This window comes from Saccopteryx leptura, chromosome 12 (assembly GCF_036850995.1).
Source record: "Saccopteryx leptura isolate mSacLep1 chromosome 12, mSacLep1_pri_phased_curated, whole genome shotgun sequence".
NCBI classification, from domain to species: Eukaryota; Metazoa; Chordata; class Mammalia; order Chiroptera; family Emballonuridae; genus Saccopteryx; species Saccopteryx leptura.
The window spans coordinates 2210280-2230933 of NC_089514.1; the positions used below are offsets into that span (position 1 = coordinate 2210280).

The 20654-nt window shown below is 60.5% G+C and overlaps 2 protein-coding genes across 9 annotated transcripts in view; both read right to left on the reverse strand.

The window, feature by feature from the left end:
- Positions 1–5902, reverse strand: part of DDC (dopa decarboxylase) — a 71958-nt gene extending 66056 nt beyond the window's left edge. For 3 of the 4 annotated variants that reach the window (XM_066354160.1, XM_066354157.1, XM_066354158.1), the window contains exon 1: positions 5766–5902. The gene's annotated coding sequence lies outside the window, so the exon portion shown is untranslated. Of the gene's footprint in view, positions 1–3258; positions 3372–5765 lie in introns of those variants that run through there. The other variant, XM_066354159.1, reaches the window with a different exon arrangement.
- A 4201-nt stretch (positions 5903–10103) lies between these two features.
- GRB10 (growth factor receptor bound protein 10) overlaps positions 10104–20654 on the reverse strand; it is a 118921-nt gene continuing 108370 nt past the window's right edge. For 4 of the 5 annotated variants that reach the window (XM_066353849.1, XM_066353851.1, XM_066353848.1 and 1 more), the window contains 6 exons: positions 19289–19360; positions 18305–18430; positions 17395–17458; positions 16724–16811; positions 15197–15290; positions 10104–12567 (listed from right to left, as the gene is read on the reverse strand). In XM_066353849.1, coding sequence (XP_066209946.1) covers positions 12421–12567; positions 15197–15290; positions 16724–16811; positions 17395–17458; positions 18305–18430; positions 19289–19360 — 591 coding nt within the window. In that variant the 3' untranslated portion in view covers positions 10104–12420. The remainder of the gene's footprint in view (positions 12568–15196; positions 15291–16723; positions 16812–17394; positions 17459–18304; positions 18431–19288; positions 19361–20654) is intronic. The other variant, XM_066353850.1, reaches the window with a different exon arrangement.

The window sequence follows — 20654 nt, forward strand, 5'->3', positions numbered from 1 at the left end:
GTGGGTGGTCACACCCTGGGGGGGGGTGCCTGCTCTGAGCCTGTGTCCTGTGGGTGGTCACACCCTGGGGGGGGTGCCTGCTCTGAGCCTGTGTCCTGTGGGTGACCACACTCTGGGGAGGGGTGCTCGCTCTGAGCCTGTGTCCTGTGGGTGGCCACACTCTGGGGGGGGTGCCTGCTCTGAGCCTGTGTCCTGTGGGTGGCCACACTCTGGGGAGGGGTGCTCGCTCTGAGCCTGTGTCCTGTGGGTGGCCACACTCGGGGGGGGGGGGGTGCCTGCTCTGAGCCTGTGTCCTGTGGGTGGCCACACTCTGGGGGGGGTGCCTGCTCTGAGCCTGTGTCCTGTGGGTGGCCACACTCTGGGGAGGGGTGCTCACTCTGAGCCTGTGTCCTGTGGGTGGCCACACCCTGGGGAGGGGTGCTCGCTCTGAGCCTGTGTCCTGTGGGTGGCCACACTCGGGGGGGGTGGGTGCTCGCTCTGAGCCTGTGTCCTGTGGGTGGCCACACTCGGGGGGGGGGGAGTGCCCGCTGTTTTTCCAGCTCAGTTCATTGGTGAATTTCGACTCCCGACTCACTCGCGAGTGTGGCTTGCCTGTCACCGGTGTGGCTGAGGAGCCTGCACTGTGCCCCACCCGTGTCAAACCCTGAGCCCCCCGTGGGTCCTTCTTTGGTTGTCACATCTTGGGGCACAAGGGTCCACATGACTCAGAGCAGCCCAGGCTCCCAGGGGCACACAGGCCGCACCTCACTTCACACGCCCTGCACTCTCCTGCCGGGGCCCGATCCCTGTCGTCCGGCAAAGGCTCAGGGAGTGGGCACCTGACCACAGCCACCCGGCGGGCCCAGGAGCAGTGGTGTGAGCTCCTCTTCTTCTTTTTATTTTTTTTTTAAGTGAGAGGAGGAGAGACAGTGAGACAGACTCCTGCCTACGCCCCCGCCAGGACCCACATGGCAAACTCTGTCTGGGGCTGATACTTGAGTACCAAGTTATTTTTAGTGCTTGAGACACGACTCTTGAACCAACCCAGCCATCCTCAGCGCCCCCAGCCATGTTTGAAACAATCAAGCCACTGGCTGCAGGAGGGGAAGAGGGGGAGAGAAGGGGACAGAGGTGGGAGAAGAAGCAGATGGTCACTTCTCCCGTGTGTCCCAACCTGGGAATTGAACCCAGGACATCCACACGCCGGGACAGACACTTTATCCACTGAGCCACTGGCTAGGGCCATGGGCACTTCTGATGCTACAGCCAGCCTCTGCCCCTGACACCTGAGGCCGGGCATCCATGCTCATCTGCACTGTCTGCCACCTGTGCCCTTGTGTGGCCTGAGGACCCCGAGCCCACAGACCCCAGAGGGGGCCTCGGCCTGGGCCAGGAAGCACCACCTGCTGCTGAGAGTGGCTGGGATGCTGCTCCATCACCACATGCAGAGAAGGGGCTTCCAGGGGGGCCCTGAGCCCCGGCGGGCGGGGCTGACCCCAATGTGAACAGAAACAGGCAGAGCCTGCGTCCCGCCTCCTCCCGCACCGAACACGCGCTGAGTCATCGCCGCACGCAAGGCGCCAGGCACACCCTGCCCTCGGGTCTCTGCCCTTGAGCAGCACCCCCAGAGCAGCAGAGCGAGCCCACTCGGGAGAGGAGAGGAGCCCCAAGCTCAGAGAAGCAGGGCCGTGCCCACCACATGCCCCTCACGCTCACGGCAGGGCCGCGTGAGGCTCTGCGCCCGCAGGACTGGCTGGCTCTCCTGAGCCCCCCCCAGAGGCCACACTGAGAGGCACGCCTGTCCTCCGAGGCCGTGCCCGCTCCGCTGACACCCGTGCCCTGAGCACCCTCCTGAGCCCCCCCCCCAGAGACCACACTGAGAGGCACGCCTGTCCTCCGAGGCCGTGCCCACTCCGCTGACACCCGTGCCCTGAGCACCCTCCTCCAGGAATGCCCATGGGCACCCACAGGAGACCCAGGACTGCTCTTCTAAATCACCATGAGGTCTTTGTTCCCCCGAGCTCCCACACGGACCACCAGACTCGGATGCAGTTTCCAAGGGGACAGGGCAAAACCTCCTTGAGAATCTCTCCCTGAGAGGGGAGGGCAGCCACCCGCACGCCTCCCCGTGAGGTCCTCGCCGCAGCGTGGAGCTGGGAGGGGTTTTGTTTCATCAGGTTAACCCACCTGACCGTGGGCAGAGGCGCCCACCGCCCGGTGCCCAGGGAGGGAGAGAAAGAGGCCGCTGGGAATGGCACAATTTTGTCTCTTTCAAAGACACTCAGACACTCCCCACCCGGCCTAAGTCCTACTTGTGGCAGGATGTCCACTCTCCTCGTCAGGGGCCTCAGGGGCTGCCCCCTCGCCCTTTGAAACCCAAGGAGGACCAGCGTCTAGGCTGCAGGGGTCCCCTTGGCTCCCGGCTCTGTTTCGGGGGGGGGGAGGTAATGCTGTCACTCGTCATGACAAACCAACTGTAAGAGGCCAGCGAGCGTGTGAGAGAGAAACGGGACTACGGGGAAGCCCAGGTCAGCGGCCGGAGGTTCCCCTGGAGATGGAGAAACAGTCACCGACCACCCAGCGGCGTCCTCTGACCCTCCCCCTTCCTGGCCTGCCCTTGACTCGCTTGTCAATAGAACAGCTCTCGTGATTACCCACGTCCGCTGTGCCGGGCCCTGCACAAACACCAGACCTGGTGTTACAAGCACCTTGCGGGAGGCCGCCCTGGGCTCTCTCCTCCCCCGCGGACGGAGGGCAGGGCTCCAGGTGCCAGGCTGCACCCCCACACCGTGCAAACCGGTCTGCCTGGCCCCTGCCTCCCCCTTCCACTGTGTGTCCCGGCCCCGTGGGCTCCAGATGCCCCGGGAACCACCTGGAAAACCATGTCCATTCACTCTTTACGTCCCAGAGAACGTGGACTCAAAACCATATCCAGTCGCTGACGCTACCTGACTTGTTGCTTTAGAAGTGGCGCACACCCAGCAGGCAACTTAGACTGTGTATGGTTTGTGCATGGTGGGCAATGGGAGTCCACCTGCCCCTCCTGTCCCCAGTGGGTGCCCCCAGAGCCCTGCTCCGGGTGTACATGGCACCTCTCGTCCCAGAAAGTTCCTGGAGCCTCCCCACCTGGTTGTCAGGTCATCACCGTGGAAATCAACCCAGCTGGAATCAGCAGGCGGACCTCCCTCCAGTCCCCAGGCCCGGGGGGTCGCAGTCCCCCGGGGTGGGGGCGACTTCCCAGTCTGGTCCCCGGCGAGGAAGACAAAGGGCAGTACTCACGGGCGGCCCGGAGTGGCTCACTGGCTGACTCCCTCCGTCTCCTCTCCTCGGTGACAGTTAAGAGGCACAGAGGATGTGATTATGCGATTGCCATTTATGTAGACAGAGTGGCCGCCTCCCCGAAGCCAATCAGAGCAGCGGCTAGCTCTGCTTACTCACCGGCTGCATCTCCCCTCCGCCACCTCCTGCCCCCCCGCCCCGCCCTGGCCCAGGACAAGAGAGACAGAAAGGGCAGCACCGGGGCGGGGGTGGGGGGGACACCAGACAGAAGAGCGTGCAGGGGCTGGGGGGGGCGCGTGGCCAAGGGAACGATCCTGTGTTTCCAGCTCACTAAGTGGGACCCACACTCGGCCAGGGCTCCCCGAGACTCTGGGCAACCTCTGAGCCATCCTAGGCCTCTCACTCTGTTCCAGGGCAGAGGCAGCGCCATGGGCATGGGCAGCCGGGCGCACTCACTCTGTGCCGGTGCCGGTGATGGTGAGGGTGCCGGGCCGCACGCGGGGCCAGCTCCCCTCTGCTCCTCCGGGTGCTCCTGAGACCCCCGTGCCTGGACGGATGGAGGGTCGTCGGCGTGCCAAGCCGTTTACACGCTTGTTCCAGAGCAGAGAGCAGCAGAGGCCAGCGAGGGTTCAAACCCAGGTTCTCTTGATTCGAAACCCATTCTCTCCCCCTGAAGCTGCCAGCATGGTAATCACAGAGTTCCTCAGAAGCGACCTGGCCTTCCTCCCTCCTCCCCTCTCCCGCGCCTGCTGAGCAGAGCCGGAGGGCAGGATGCTCTCTCTCTTCTAAGGTGAACGCAGAGCCGTGTACACCCGGAGCAGGGTCTGGGGGCGCCCACTGGGGACAGGAGGGGCAGGTGGACTCCCATCGCCCACCATGCACACACCATACACGTTCTCACACACGCACACAACATGCAGACTCCACGCACACACACACACACATGCAGACACCACACGCACACACACACACAACATGCAGACTCCACACACACACGCGCAACATGCAGACTCCATGCACACACACACACACAGCATGCAGACACCACGCACACACACACACAGCATGCAGACACCATGCACAAGTGCGTGCGCACGCACGCGCGCACACACACACACACACATACATGCACGCATGTGCTCGCTCTCATACGGCCACGCCCTCCCAAGGTCTGGGGCTGTCAGGAGCCAGGAGCCCCTCCCCCAGAGCCATCCAGCTCTGGTTTCATTAAGCAGCATCTCTTCCCGGAGTGTGTGTCCTCCTGGGGTGGAGACCTGTGAGGCAGGAGCTGGTCAGGGACCTGGCCTTCAGGGCAGGGCTGCTCCTGAGCAGGTGGGCTGGCCGGCCGGGACCTGGCATGTGCCCAGGGCCGCTGGACGGAGGGCTAGCCACCGTGAAAGGATGACGAATGTGACTGCATTACTGCTAAGTGTTATCTGCTCTGCCAACTCCAGAAAGTCGGGTGATATCCTACGAAGCAGAGGACGGTATTTAAAATGCACGGTGCTGATTATGGGTTAGACGGTGGTCTGGGAACAACTTTCCATTAGGAAAAGGCATCTCAATAGAAATAACAGGCATTCATCATAAATGGAAACAAAGTTTCTCAGTATGTGAAACACTGGTCTTTCTAGTTAGTAACCAAAGATAAGGGAAGTAAGTGTTAATATCTATCAATCAGGCTCTGCTGGTTGACCCAGTAGTAGAGCGTTGGCCCGGTGTATGGACATCCTAGGTCCAATTCCCGGTCAGATCACACAGGAGAAGTGACCATCTGCTTCTCCACACCTCCCTCTTCCCCTTCTCTCTCTTTCTCTCTCTCTCTGTCTCTCTCTGTCTCTCTCTCTCTCTCTCACTTTCTCTTCTCCTCCCACAGCCATGGCTCTATTTGTTTGAGTGCATCAGCCCCGGGCACTGAGGATAGCTCCATGGAGCTTCCTACCTCAGGTGCTAAAAATAGCTCGGTTGCAAGCATGGCCCCAGATGGGCATGGTATCGGCCCCAGACGGGGTTGCTGAGTGGATCCCGATCGGGGCGCCTGCGGGAGTCTGTCTCTCTAACGTGCCTCCTCTCATTTGAATCAAAGAAAAAACATATTTATTAACCCTCCCCAATGTGAGCTGTTTTCCAGACACTGGGTGACTGAACCCTCCAGCTACTCTGTGCACCCCCCTTACACAGAGGAAGAAGCAGAGGCTCAGGGGGGACCCAGGGCCCAGGTGGCCGTGGTGTAAAGACCAGAGTGTGGGTCTGTCTGTCTGTTCATCTGTGCTGTCCTGCCCGGCACCTGCCTCGTCAGACGGGGCAGAGAGCGGCAACGGCGCCCCACACCCCGCCGTTCACCAGCCCCGTGCGTGGGAGGCCCCAGGAAAACCCTGGTCCTCACCGGCAGCCCTCCAGTGAATTAACCTTTAAGCAGACGTTCCGGGCTGTGCCAGCGGAAATCAAGGTCTAGGGTGCCATTTCCCACAGCGACGACCTGATTCGGGATAAAAGCCGAGACTCACCGGCTGGGACCTCGGCCCCTCGCAGTGGGCTCTGCTTCCCGAGAACTCTGGCTTCGGGGTGCTGGGCGGTGGGGCCGGCGGCTGGGGTGAGGGCTCCGGCAGGTCCCCGCTCCTGCCGCTGTCAAACCCACACCTTCCTCTGGTTTTGCAATTTCAGCCTCTTGCGCTGGTTAATCATTAACTTCTGCTGGTGAAAAAGCCGCAAACTCAGCGAGCTGTGTGTGCGCCCGCCCCGAGCGGGCCCTGCAGAGGGTCAGAGCCACGTCCCGGCCTCTGGGGACAGTGCGTGGACTTCAACATCCCTGCCGTGCGGGGACTAGAGCCTTTGCTTGACCCTGAGCTGAGACCCCCCTTAGAAATCCTGAGCGGGCGTTGTACCGATTCCACCCTCGTAACCAACCCTCGCTGTCCGTGAGGGTGGGCCGTGCACACGCCCGTGAGACAGCGGCACGCTTCCACACGCAGGGCCGTCTTCCCGGCCGGCCAAGTGAGCCCACACAACTAAGAAAATGACCACGAGGGCGGGGCGGCCAGGGAGGGGCTCAGTCAGGTCGCCGGCCGAGGGTCCCGGCCAGTGGGCACTGTGGCACCGCCGTCACGGAGAGCGGCCCCAAGATCGTCCGTCCACGACCACAGACAGGTCCCTTCTCAGCAAGACCCTTCCACGATCCATTGAAATTCATGCCCCACGTTGAGTCACGGCATCTGGGGTTCCCACTTCCCGAGGGAGCCAGGCGTGACCCTCCACGGGGGTGGGGGGGCAGCTCAGTGACATCACTCTGCCAGTTACTGCCCCCCCAGCCCGAGTGGCTCCAGACACGTGACCCTTGGACACCCCGCGCCCCCAGCCCGAGCGGCTCGAGACACGTGACCCTGGGACGCCCCGCCCCCTCAGCCCGAGGGGCTCCAGACACGTGACCCTTGGACGCCCCGCGCCCCCAGCCCGAGCGGCTCGAGACACGTGACCCAGGAACGCCCCGCCCCAGCCCGAGCGGCTCGAGACACGTGACCCTGGGACGCCCCGCCCCCCAGCCCGAGTGGCTCGAGACACGCGACCCTGGGACGCCCCGCCCCCCAGTCGAGCGGCTCGAGACACGTGACCCAGGAACGCCCCGCCCCCCAGTCGAGCGGCTCGAGACACGTGACCCTTGGACACCCCGCGCCCCCAGCCTGAGCGACTCGAGACACGCGACCCTGGGACGCCCCGCCCCACGTGTCTGAGCTGCAGAGTCCACAGCTGGCAGCGGCTCCCGAGGAGCGATGGCCGGGCTGCCCCGCCCCCTGCGCACAACCTCCCAGCCCTCACGTGTGGCCCCTTTCCGTGTGGGTTATCATTGCCTGGGTCCCAGGTGACCGTCCCCAGCTCCCAACAGGAGAAATCCCACGATCAGGCCGGGGCCAAAGCCACCTGAGCCTGCACGATGCCAAATGTGTGTTTACTCGGGGTCCCTGCCTCCACATCGTCCCTGAAACGCTCCCCTGCGTGATACAGAGGAGCTGTTACAAGAACGTGGGTGGGTGTGTGTGCGTGTGCGTGCGTGCATGCATGCATGCGTGCGTGTGCGCGTGCGGGGGGGAGGGGTCCTATTAGCACCTGCAATCCCCTGTTCTCTCCAGGTCTGATGTTGACCTCTGAGGTCAAGTTCAGGCACGCGTCAGACCAGTGCCGGCCAGGAACCGAGCCTGGACTGGGCTGCGACTGGCCGTGGCGGCCATAGGTCCCCCTGTGGGCAGGTAGACAGCTGACGGTGCCGGCTGCTGCCAGAGTGTCACACCGAGGGAGGGCCCACCGTGGCCTCGGCACAACGCCCCGCCGGGGACGTATCCCACGAGTCTCGGTGCTGGGAAGTGCGTTCCCCGGGAATGACGGGGGGCTCGCCTGCTCCTCCGTGACCCCCCGACTCCTCTAGCCAAGCAGGCGGCCTCCTTGTTCTGGCTCCTTGAAGCGGAGGTCATTTTTGTAGTCCACATCTCGAGGCCGTGGAGACATAGTCTCATTTCTTTTCTTTTCTTTCTTTCTTTTGTTTTTTTTTGGAGAGAGGTGGGGTGGGGGGAGAGACAGGAACATTGAGCAGCTCCCACATGTGCCCTGTCCCGGGAATCAAAACAGCAAGCTCTGTGCTCTGCGATGCTCCAACCAACCAGACTATCCAGCCAGGGCTTAACTTTTACTGAGTTTCAGAAAGACAAAGAGTGGAAGGGAGAGAGAGGGGAGGGGGAAGGGAAGCATTGGTTGTTCCACCCGGTCGTGTGGTTTTTGGTTGTTTCCCGTGTGCGCCCTGATCGGGGATCGAACCCGCAACCTTGTTGTTATGGGATGACTCTCTAACCAGTGGTCTGCAACCTTTTCTTGGGGCCTTTGACCAGTTTACTGTTAGAAAATATTTTCATGGACCGGCCCTTAGGGTGTGGGACGGATAAATGGATCACGTGACCGAGACAAGCGTCAAGAGTGAGTCTTAGACGGATGTTACAGAGGGAATCTGGTCATTTTTTACAAATAGAACATTGTTCAGACTTAAATATAAATAAAATGAAAATAATGTAAGTTATTTATTTTTTCTTTGGACCGGTACCAAATGGCCCATGGACCAGCACCTGTCCGCAGCCTGGGGGTTGGGGACCACTGCTCTAACCTACTGAGCTGACCGGCCAGGGCCAGTCTCATTTCTTAGGAAGACTCAGACCCTTGGTTCAACGTTCTCTCACCCTCGTTCCCTGCTGTTCCCGCTCCCTCAATTATACCCCTTTTCTTCTCTGTCATACATGTCTTGGTAAACCCTCCTGGATCCCTCCTGGAACAAGTGAAGTTTGAAAACCATTGGGAGGAGGGGGGCTCTGTAGAAATGAGGGAGGGGCCCTCACTCTGCTGGCACAGTGGACACATGGCTGAGACGACAGGACCCTGGTAACAAAGCCAGTGAGCCTGGGCTCCCATCTAGGGAATGTGGTGGTGAGGGCGGGAGGCGAGCTCTGGTGTGGGACAGGGACCCGGGCAGACGGGTTAACCTGGGGGCAGGGGACAGAGGCTTGGGCTGGGCACCGGCTGCAGACCATGCAGGGGTGGGCGACTGGACACAGAGGACCCTCCTGAAAACAGGTGACAGGAAAGCTCAGAACACCATGGGTGAGCCCCTGCTGGTAGACAAGGTGGACTCACACTGCCTGTGAGGGGTGGGGCAGGAGGTACACATAATTCCAGGTCCCCCAGGTGAGGTCCTCAAGGAGCAGAGACATGGGCCGTGACAGGTCGGCCCAGTGGATGAATGTCCCAGACTCAATCACTGGTCTGGGTACCCATGAGAAGCGACCATCTGCTTCTCTCCCCCTCCCTCTCCCCCTTCTCTCCCTCTTTCCTCCCACAGCCATGGCTCCATGGGTCCAATCATTGGCCCCTGGTGCTAAAAATAGCTCGGTTGTTTTGAGCATCAGCCCCAGATGGGGGTGGGCAGGCTGATCCCAGTCGGAGTGCATGTGGGATTCTGCCTCAGGGACACGGGCCCACACACCACATACCAGTTCCTCTCCCCGCTCATGGTCACCTGTGCAAAGGGGCACATTGGTTAGAAGTCTAGGTCACCTCCCACGGTTTCTAGCTGCTGACCAGCGGGCAAGCGTTCCGACAAAGAGAGACAGACACGGCAGGTTATTGATAATGAAGAACACTCTGTATTAATGTTTATTTCAAATTACAAGAAACAGATCATCAGTCCCTTATTTGTACAAAAATACCTGAAAGTATACACGTAGGTTCATGAGCTGAGGAGCTATATACAAAGCACATGGAGTCAGGTTCTGCCTCTTGAGTGAACACCTTCTGCACACCCTGACTGCGCGCACGCGCGCACGCGGACACGTCGGGCCACACGGCGTGGTCACCGAGGTCTCGCTGTGACCTCCCTCAGCGCTCAATGGCGAGTGGGCCCCGCCCCCGGAAGGGCGGGCCCGTGGGTCAACCTGTCAGGGACCAATGGCAGGAAACAAGAGAGGACAGAACTTCTCGACTGAGGCACATATCTCTTCAAGGGTTATTAGCAAACACAAAAGCTTCCCGGAACTCTAATAAACACCGAGGGAGGGACAGAGCACACCCGGGAGGGGGGGAGGGGGGGAAACCCGACCACCATTTGGACGTGTCACGGGCGTGTCTTTGAACTCAGCTCAGTCAGGGGTCGCTACGTGGAGTTGTCATTTGAGAATCACAGGCAGAGAGAGATATAAGGTCAACAGGCTCCGATGTGACCCTGAGCTGTCCCGTTTACTACATTCACGTCACAGAAGTACAAAAATATAAGCCAAGGTCCTTCGGCACCCCCCCCTTGGGTGGTGGGCGGGGGGGGGGTGGGATGGGGGGAGGCGGCCGCCTCCTCCTAGAAGGGGGGGGACTGACTGGCTTCTGTCGGGCGGGCGGTCCTCCCGGTCCCGGGCAGGGTCGAGGCAGCACGGTGCCAAGTCTACATTCGGCAATCGTTCACTGTGGCCGGGAAAATACAAAAGGCCAGGTCACACCAGCTACATACGAAAAACTGAGTAAGTAAAAAGGTCAAGCTTTCTTGTTGCCCTTTTAAATAAAATGCGTGTATATAAATATAAAATACTGCAAACACTAGCTGTCTACTGGGGGGAGGAGGGGGTTAGGAAGGCCTCCCCTCCCCGGTGGGGGGGAGGGGAGGGGGGGATGGTCTATGTAAACAGAACAGAAAACCGTAGAGATCTGCTTTGCGTTTGGTGTTGTGTCTTTTGTTAAGGTTTGAACATCCAACCCAGAGGAAGGGAAGAATGTCTAACAGTGTGGCCTGAAAGGATCAATCCCCTTAGGGGACCTCGGGAGCAGCACGCTGCCGCCGGGTCCGACATCAGACTCGCCTTGTGGTCAATGGTTTGAAAGAAGAAATGGGGGAGGAAGAGGGGAGCTACTACTGAGCGATTAAAGGTTAACAACATCCTACTAAAACTTCTTCATTTATATAAAAAGCAAACAGTTCGCAGAAAAAAAACAAAAAAAACAATCAGAATGTGGCCTGTGAAAGGAAGGTAGGTACAGTGTTTCTAAAAAACCATTGAGTGACACACGGGATGGGGGGGGCGGGCGGGCGGAGGAGTGTCCCCCACCCCACCCCACCCCCTCTGAGCCCATCGGTCTGTCTGAAATGTGTTTCTGGTGAGCCCTGCGGTGGTCAGCGTGGGGCGTTTCAGTGGTGGTACATTCAGAGGGCCAGCGACTTTGGACAAGAAAATCACTTTTCACCACAGTCGTCTGTGTGCTCGTCAGGAGTCCAAAGGGAAAGATGTGGCCACTCTTACGGCTGGAACTCAGCACTGGGGACAAGGCAGAGGGGGACGGTCCGCCCGGACAGGGCCCCCAGGAGCGGGGGCGGGGGGGGGGGGGAGCAGTGTCCTTGACAAAAAAGCGTCCGCGTCCACAACTGCTGTGAGGTACGAGGCGTCGGGGAGGAGCGCGGCTGCCTCCCGCTGCGGGCCTCGGGGGGCGTCAGCAGAACGGGCCGTCGAGCACCGACCTCGGGCTGGCTGGGGGGTGTCCCCTTCCCGCGGGGCCATCAATATGGCCGCGGGAACCCGCGGGCCACCGCAAGGAGCCAGCCAGGGAAATTTCCTCATCAGAGCGCTGCCTCTGAGAGGAGGACGGCCGCGGAGGGACGCGCAGCACTGCGGGGGCGGGGCGGGGTGGCCGCGGTCACTCGCCGGACCGGCGGCCGGTGCCCCGGGGCGGACCGCGGGCGGGCGGGCGGGCGGACGAGGGCGCCAGGGGTGTCCCAAGGAGGCTGGCTGTCTCCGGCCACCGCGGGCTGCGGGACAGCGAGTTTTCCAATGAAATCCAGCCTCTGGCACCGTGGACACCATGGCGACCCAGACCCCCGGGCACGGCAGCGGTGCCCGGAGTCGCGCCCGGCAGGCGCAGCTGCCTGACTGGTCCACAAAACATGCCCAATGCTGACCACAGCTGACACCTTTTGTTTTGTTTGTTTAAAAAAAAATGCTTTTCAAGTATACCGGGAACGGTGAGGTTGTGAGCTATGTGGAAGCTGAATCTTCCTTCGAGTGACCCCCAGGAGGTGAGCCCACCTTCCTGCGGCCACCCGGGACGCCTGCCTTCCAGCACGGTCTCTCTGCCTTGTTCGCACTGACAAGCCACATTCCCGCCACCAGGGGGCTGATACATCAAAAAACAAGGAGTGAAAAAAAAAAAGAAGAAAAATAAAAGAGAAAAATAAAAAGTGATCAATACAAAAAAGTAAACATGGCAGTTTTCATTGTCAAGATCACTCCCGGGGGCGAAAGCGTGTTCACTGCTGATCACTTCTCTCCGAGGACGCGCCCAGGTGGACCCGCCGCGGTGGCCGTGGGCTTCTCGAGCCCGTCGGCCTTCAAATAAACCGGCCCTCTCTTCCCGCGCTCTCTCGCTCTCTCGTGCCCCCGGGGTGGGGCCGGCGGGGTCCGCGGCGGCGGCTGCAAGTCGTCTTGAAATCCAGGAAAACTAGTCAATCGTGTTGTCGGCTGGCGCCGGGGGAACCGGTGTCGCTCCCGCGGCGCAGAAATCCAAGGGAACCCAAGTGTCGTCCGTCATCCGTGTGCAGAGCCTTCTTTCCGTTCCAGTGTCGAGGTCAGGAAGCCGTCAGAGGGGGGCCGCGGGCGCTCACAGGGCCACGCGGACGCAGTGGTGCTTCAGCTTGCAGGGCAGCACCCCCTTGTTCAGCTGGTAGAAGTCGACCAGCTGAATCAGGTCGGAGAACTTGGTGTTCCCGTCGTCGAGGCTGAAGAACACCTGTCCGTCGTCCTCACACTGCAATGAAAGGACACAGAGAACGCCCACCCGGGGTGAGGGCCACAGTGTGGGAGCAGACACCAGCCCGGGGTGAAGGCCACAGCGCGGGGAGCAGACACCAGCCTGGCCGCCCGGGGTGAGGGCCACAGCGCAGGAGCACGCACCAGCCCGGGGTGAGGGCCACAGCGCGGGAGCAGACACCAGCCTGGCCGCCCGCGGTGGGTTCCCCTGGGGGTGTGCACACACACACACACATGCACACACGCATGCACACGTACGCACACACATGCACACACACATGCTCACGCACGCACGCTCACACACGCACACACATGCGCACACACACACGCACACACACGGAGTTGACAAGGTGAGTGTGCGAACATCGGGGCAGGGGGTCTAAGCTGGGCCCACCGGGCCCGTCCATCCACCAGGCTGAGGTTGACCAGCTAACCTGTCAGGTACCCACACATGGTCACCTCCATCAGCCCCGCATGGTCAAACTGCCCCACTGTGAAGCAAATGTTGGGTGACTATAAGGCATTGGTCCCCAACCTTTTTTGGGCCACGGGCCGGTTTCATGTCAGAAAATATTTTCACAGACCGGCCTTTAGGGTGGGACGGATAAATGGATCACGTGACCGAGACAAGTGTCAAGAGTGAGTCTTAGACGGATGTAACAGAAGGAATCTGGTCATTTTTTTAAAAAATAAAACATCGTTCAGACTTAAATATAAATAAAACGAAAATAATGTAAGTTATTTATTCTTTCTCTGCGGACTGGTACCAAATAGCCCACACACCAGTAACCGGTCTGCGGCCCAGGGGTTGGGGACCAGTGCTGTAAGGGATGAATAAGATCACAGTAAGCACGGGCACCAGGTCCTGGATTCTCCGGCAGCTAATTTTACCAAAACGGAGGAACCCTGCCGTATCTTTCAGGAAAAAACAACAATTATATATCTAGTGGACCCTTAACGCGGGCGTTAGGGGCACACACACTTGAAAATCCACGTACAACTTCTGCTCCCCGCCCCCCAAACGTAGCTGCTCGTCAACCAGCCCCCATTGTACAGACGCGTCACACACCGTCCTCTCTCAGTGACGCAGAGAGAGAGGCTACTGAGAAGACCTTCAAAAAGAGACGATATATTAACAGTAGTTGCTGGGGGGAGAAAAAGTACATATATAAAGTGGACCCACAAGTTCAAACCCATGTTGTTCAAGGGTGAACTGTATTCCTGACGTTTTAACTCGATACCTTTTACGGCCAAAGACTGTCACTCCCTGTGAGCAGGACAGTCAACCTGCGCTGGTCCGAGTGGGGGAGGGGCGGGGGACGACAGTTAGCCTTAAACTTTTGTTAATGAGTCAACGTAGGACCAGCTCTGAGCTGTGAGGCCTGCTGGGTTACAAGCGGCTCCGTGGCCGGTTTCCAAGCCCAGGGCCGCCGTCTCCTACTATGTCCACCTCCCGTCCGGTCAGAACCCAGAGGGCCTGTCTGGTCTGGGACAATGGCCCTGACTCTGTCTGCCCTGAAGTCCTCTCTCCTCTCCTTCCTGTCGGAGGCTCGGAGACGAGCGTCTGTGCCTAGAATATGATGCAAGGAAAACAAGAAGGACTGAACGAAGAAGCCCTTTCTCTTGAGTCATGACTCCCAGATCTTAGAGACTTTGCGGAGTCTGGGCAGACGGGCTCAAATCCAGACCCTGTCCCCCTTCTGTGTCTCAGAGCAGCAGGTGGTGGCCGTGCCCGATGCTCACCACGGCCGCCAACGCTGCCCTGAGCCCCTCCTCCAGCGCCCACACCCTCCAGAGTCCTCCTTGTCAGAAGACAGAGTCACAGAGGAAGGACCGTCAGCCCCTTTGGGCAGAATGCTCCCTCACTTTGGGTCCCACAGGAAACGGCTCATCAACGTGGTCGGTACCGACTCAGCACGCAGAACCTCGGCTGTTCTTTGCGTGTGTGTCTATCCCCAGCTGAACCGGAGTGCCCCCCCCCCGAGAAGGCGTGGACCCCGTCTCCCACATGGCACCTGGGTCACAGTCAAGAATCTGAGCCCTCACTCACACCCGACAGGACCTCACAGTGATGTGGAAAACAGCCGTGGTCACCGCCACCCTCTATAATGGTGTTTCTGGGCTTGTTCAAAGCTAGAGTCTGCTTCCTGGTCCGAGGGCCGAGTGGAGAGAGCAAAGCCACGGGACTGCAGGGCCCTTGACCACGAGTCTCCGCCACTTTCCCGAGTGACCCTGGAGCAGCTGGCCCAGAGCAGGCAGCCCTCGGTCCCCGTGGCCGGGGCGGGACAAACCATATCCAACCTACCTGTGCTGCCCACCGGGCTCCACGGCTTCCTGCAACCTCACCTTGCTCTGCCCGTCACGTGCTGTGCCAGCTGCAGCCGTGAGCTGGACAGGCACGGGGGGGGGGGGCTCAGCACAGAACACCATTTAATGTCATTAGGAGGGGCAACACTGTTCCCCTCTCCAAAGAAATAAAACCTCTCCAAGTATCTCACCTCTGAGCTTGGAACTGACGGTTTAGGGACCTGTACAGCCTGGTTAAGTTTACAGCTGTTGAACAACAGTAAGAAGAAAACCAGAGTGGGGGCCAGCCCACGTATTAGGGCAACCACATCAATACTTACAGGCAGGATCTGGAAGTTCTTAATCTTCTGGTGGTGACACAGGGTCAGCACAAACGCCTTTGGGTTGCTCTGGCTGTCACGGAGCAGGAACAGCCTGGGGAAGGGAGGAGACCTGAGGGTTAATTTAGAAATCCAGACGTGGTCTCTCAATCACGGCGCGTGTGCGCACACATATGCAGGCATGTGCGCACACACATGCACACACTTCCCTTTCTTGTCCGATAGGACAGGCTTGTTGCCATGACACCCCAGGACGCTTCAGCATCCGAGTGGCTTCTAGTGGCAAGAGCACCTCGCACACCCGGACTGTGGTTGCTGAGGTCCCTGGTCATGGCCAGGGCTCCTGGGAACCCCGTGGGCTCCCCGGCTGAGGCAGGGAAGGGCAGGTATCGCTGTTACACCGTTCCCCCTGAGTGAGGAAGTTCTCGAGGAACCTGGCCGTCCGAGTCAGCGGCAGGAGGGACGGAGCGTAAGCCACCGGAGAAAGCAGGACTCTGAATGCACGCTGCCGTCATCAGTCAGTGAGCAAGTAAGTCCCCAGGGGAGGAGGAAGAGGTCTTCACCAGAGCACAAGGCCGGGCCAGGTTCTAGCTCTGCCCACCGAAACGACCTCCGAGGATGGTCTCTCCAGACGCCCCATTTTCCACGAGAAAGAATCAGGGCGCCCAGAAGAAGTGTGTCACGTGAGCCAAATGTGCCTTGTCCCCAATGAAACCAAACCCGGTTCGTGTTGGGTCAAAAGAACCCAAGGACCCACTCCAAAGCGGTCCCATCGGCCAAAGAGGTGCCGTGTCCAGCATCAAGAAGAATACGTTTTACGTAAGGGTCTAAGTTTCACAATGAGTTTAAAGGAAAAGAAACAACAAACAAAAAAACGACTTCCTCTGTCACTGCCAAGGATGACAGAACACCGAGTCGGTCTTCTGAAAACGGATAATTGAGTATTTGGCGGCTTGTGTTGTGCTTCTGCTCAGTTCCAGCAAACAGGCAGAGGAAGGCAGCTCAGCAGGGGGAGAAGTGGATGCGGAGCCCTCATGCAACACTGTTTCCACTGAGCAGGGAGCCCTCACACAACAGTTTCCACTGAGCACAGAGTCCTCACGCAACACTGTTTCCACTGAGCAGGGAGCCCTCACACAACAGTTTCCACTGAGCAAAGAGTCCTCACGCAACACTGTTTCCACTGAGTAGGGAGCCCTCACACAACAGTTTCCACTGAGCACAGAGTCCTCACGCAACACTGTTTCCACTGAGCATGGAGCCCTCACACAACAGTTTCCACTGAGCACAGAGTCCTCATGCAACACTGTTTCCACTGAGTAGGGAGCCCTCACACAACAGTTTCCACTGAGCACAGAGTCTTCATGCAACACTGTTCCCTCTGAGCACGCTCTTTTTTTCTTGAAAATGATGAGACCACCCCCCCCCCCGCACCCCAGATGCTCGGAGCACTGAGCGGACCCGCATGCCCACCCGCACAAGGCCCCCCTCAGCAGATGCTGCTGTGCCCGCCCTCATGGTCCTTACCCGTCCACCAGCCCTTGCTGCTTAATGATCCTGTGGGACTCCTCCCGGGTGATTCTGCCATGGAACCAATGCTGAGTCTTGTGAATCACTGTGCAGGGAAGGGGAGGAGGGTGGGTCCCAGTGCCTGTGTGGCGCTGGCTGACCCGAGCACGCTGCTGACTCGTGACGGGCAGGGCCGTTCCTGCGGCTGCACCTCCCCGCGCACTCTGGCTAACAGCCGTGTGAAGCTCGGGAGGGTGGGGGCTGTTCCCTGCTCCTTTTTTATGACTTAGTGAGAGGAGGGGAGGCAGAGAGACAGACTCCTGCATGCGCCCTGACCGGGATCCACCTGACAAGCCCCCACTCCCGGGGGGGATGCTCTGACCCTCAGGGCCATTGCTCTGTTGCTCAGCAACCAAGCTATTTTAGCACCTGAGGTGAGGCCACGGAGCCATCCTCAGCACCCAGGGCCAACTTGCTCAAATCAATCAAGCTATGGCTGAGGGAGAAAAGAGAGATCAAGACAGAAGAGGGAGGGGGAGGGGTGGAGAAGCAGATGGGCACTTCTCCTGTGTGCTCTGACTGGGAATCGAACCTGGGACATCCACACACTGGGCCGATGTTCTAATGCTGAGCCATCCGGCCAGGGCTGTTTCATGTTCTTTACATACAAGAAGATTGGGCTCACATACCTGTACTCAGGGAAGAAGGGTGGAGGGGGCTTTGGTTGTGAGCATTCATCCGAGTGCTTCTCTTCTGTAAAAGAAATGCTCGTGTCCGTGCCACGCCAGCAGCCAGATGTGACCAGCAAGCAGCTGCACCCACACCCTGGGGGGAGGGGCACTCGGAGTGGGGGGGACAGAGCCCTGGAGCATGCAACGTTCATGGAGAACAGAGAGCGTATGGGCCACAGTCATCAAAAACAGAAGCAGAAGCGGCCGATGGAGTCCTGATGGCCCCGGCCAGGAGGCACCAGGAGCCAGGTGGGGGCGCAGGGTCCGTCTCAGGGAGCGGCCACCGGCTCCCCCAGCACACTCGGGCAGGTCCGAGAACGGTCCTCCAGATGCTGTGCTCTCCCCCCCCCCCCACTCGGAGCTGAGCGACGTTCAGGGAAGGCTTCTGAGCCACAGCCGCGGGCCCGTGTGTGAGGCCTCGCCTCGAAATGTCAGGGAACTCGAGAGCAGGGTGACACAGTCAGTCGTCCCTCAGAGATTAGCGCCTCGAGCCTCAGGCTGTTTAAAGCCATGAAGCTAGTTAAGTGGTGGAGCCAAGAGGTGTGGGCCCCGGGGTCTGTGGACAACAGACCCTGCCGTCCCCTCAGCAGGGACAGTCCTGCGCATAGGCTGAGACGCCTCTGCTCCTGTCCTGTCCTGTCCTGTCCCCGGGAGCCCAGGGGACTGGAGCCAGTGGGGGTGGCCGGGTCCTGGAAACGTGGAGGAGCCCAGCAGTGCCAACCACTTCCCGTAGCTGAAAACTTGATGCCACCCTCCCTGCTCACACCTCACCCCCCTTTGCTGGCACCCGCAGAGTCACTGTCGTGGAGCTGAGCAGGGGCCAAGACACCCCCCAGAAGAGAGCCTGTCCCAGGGGCTGTGATCTTACCCTCCTTACCCTCCAAGCATGCCCTTCTTCCAGGGCCGCGCTCTGGGCCTCATCTGGGTTGTCGATCACTCTCCCGGTCTGCCCAGAGAAATCCATGGCCACCAGGGAGCTCTCAGAGACACTGCGCTGTAGGGCAAGCGGCAGTGTGAGGTGTGGGGGCGTCGGGGCAGTGCCCGGGGTCTCGGCACGCGAGTCCCAGAGAGCCAGGGACACGGAGACGGGGACCCCCACCTTCCAGCTCCCCGAGGCTCAGCGGGAAAATCGGTGATGAAAGGGCCCTGGAGCTAAAACTGGCTTTGGTTTCTCCTAAGACGACCAGAAAACGCTCTATCCAGCATTCCGTGTTTAACGGCGAGGTCGCTGGGCCTGCAGGCCTCCCTGGGGCTCTGTCCCGAACTAGGACACTTTCAAGCAGCGGAAGAGTCTCAGGGAGCGTCCTCACCCGTGACCGTCCCCCCCTCGGGCGACTGCGCGAGGGGTCTCCTCTGTGGCACAGAGCGACAGAGGTCCCTAGGAGCGGACGCTGGAGGTCTTTAAGATCCCGATTTTGAGAGGGTGAGCACTTCTGGGCCTCTGGGAGGTCGGGTGCGTCCCGACAACCCCTGGGGCGCACTGGGAAGCCAGCACCCTGTGCAGCGAAGGACGCGGGTGTACCGGCCCACGGCGCCCCTGGACTCAGGGCTGGAGAGCGGGTGGGCAACAGCGGGCAGGAGCCCTTCCTGAAGCCCGCGCCGCGGCACCTGGCTGTCCTGCTCAACAGAGCAGCCACCTAGACATCTGGGGACGGGGACGGGGACGGGGACGACGGGGTGGCGGGGAGCCGCTCCCAAGTCCTCCCTCTGTGGAGACAACAGACCCGGCCCCCGGGGACATGACACAACACAGGAGGGCGCTGGCCCAGGACGGGCCGGCCTCTCCGGAACCGGAGTTCCGGGCTCTGGGCGCCGCCGTCTGTCCTGCTGCGGAGGCGGCGGGCACACTTACCGCGGGAGTCGAGCCTTGAGCACCCTTCCGCTGCAGGGGCAGCCTGTAGCTCTGGTAGAGCAGAGCACCGTACTGGGGGGAAAGCAGAGCCCAAGTCAGCGTCCACGCGGCCCTCAGCGCTAGCCACCGCCCACCCCGCCCGCGACCCCGTCTCTGCTACGTTCCGCTCTGTCCAGACTCGATGCTACGTACACGGGCCAGCTGGGGCCCTTCCAGCGGACGTGCGCAGCTGAAGAAGTCTCCCTCCCCGTCGGCCGCCTCCTGCACAGTGGGCTCTGCGCTCCCCACGCCGTGACCTCCCACGCCGTGACCTCCCCACGCCGTGACCTCCCACGCCGTGACCTCCCCACGCCGTGACCTCCCCACCCCGTGACCTCCCACGCCGTGACCTCCCACGCCGTGACCTCCCCAGTTGTGACCTCCCCACGCCGTGACCTCCCACGCCGTGACCTCCCCACGCCGTGACCTCCCACGCCGTGACCTCCCACGCCGTGACCTCCCCAGTTGTGACCTCCCACGCCGTGACCTCCCCAGTTGTGACCTCCCACGCCGTGACCTCCCACCCCGTGACCTCCCCACGCCGTGACCTCCCACGCCGTGACCTCCCACCCCGTGACCTCCCCACCCCGTGACCTCCCACGCCGTGACCCCCCCTGCTGTCGGATGCAGTCTGCACATGTACCCCAGAACACGCGGTCCCCCCACTCCCACCCCCTGCTCTACAACTTTGCTCTCTGATGGTTACTGCGGCCCGTTTCCCCACAAGGGACCCAGAGGGCAGGCTCTTGCTCCCTCACCGTAAGTAGAGCAGCTCTGCGGACGGGCATCCTGTCACTCATCCAACCAGCCCTCCCTCCCGACAGACACGTGGACTTGAAGCCGGCCCGCAGAGGACCAGTCCGGGATGTGGAACGTCTCATCCCGACTCTATGTCTCCTTTTTACTATGAAATGGGGAGGCTGTACGTGCGGTCCCTCTGTGTTTTACCAGCCGCAGAACCGGCACGGAACAAGGCCCTGGGGCAGAGAGGCGCTCACGCTGCGTGTGTCCCCAGGGGAGCCGAGCCGAGCCTCCCGCTTGTCCGTCTTTCTGAGTGACCCCCACTTTGAGTCTTAGACCAGGTGGACGTGTCAGGGAGGGCTGGGGGCTTTAGTGACAGGACTCCTGGGCCACGCTGCCAGGGTCGGCCACAGGCGGTCGGTCACACACCCTGTCCTCCAGACGCCTGGACTTTAGCCAAGTTTGTCTTGATCAACAAACGGGCAACTGGCATGGACTTTCTATAAATACGGGCGACTGGACGTGTGCAGGGCGTGAGGACACCAGGCAGTGTCCCGGGGGAAGGGGACGTGAGGTGGGCTCCACC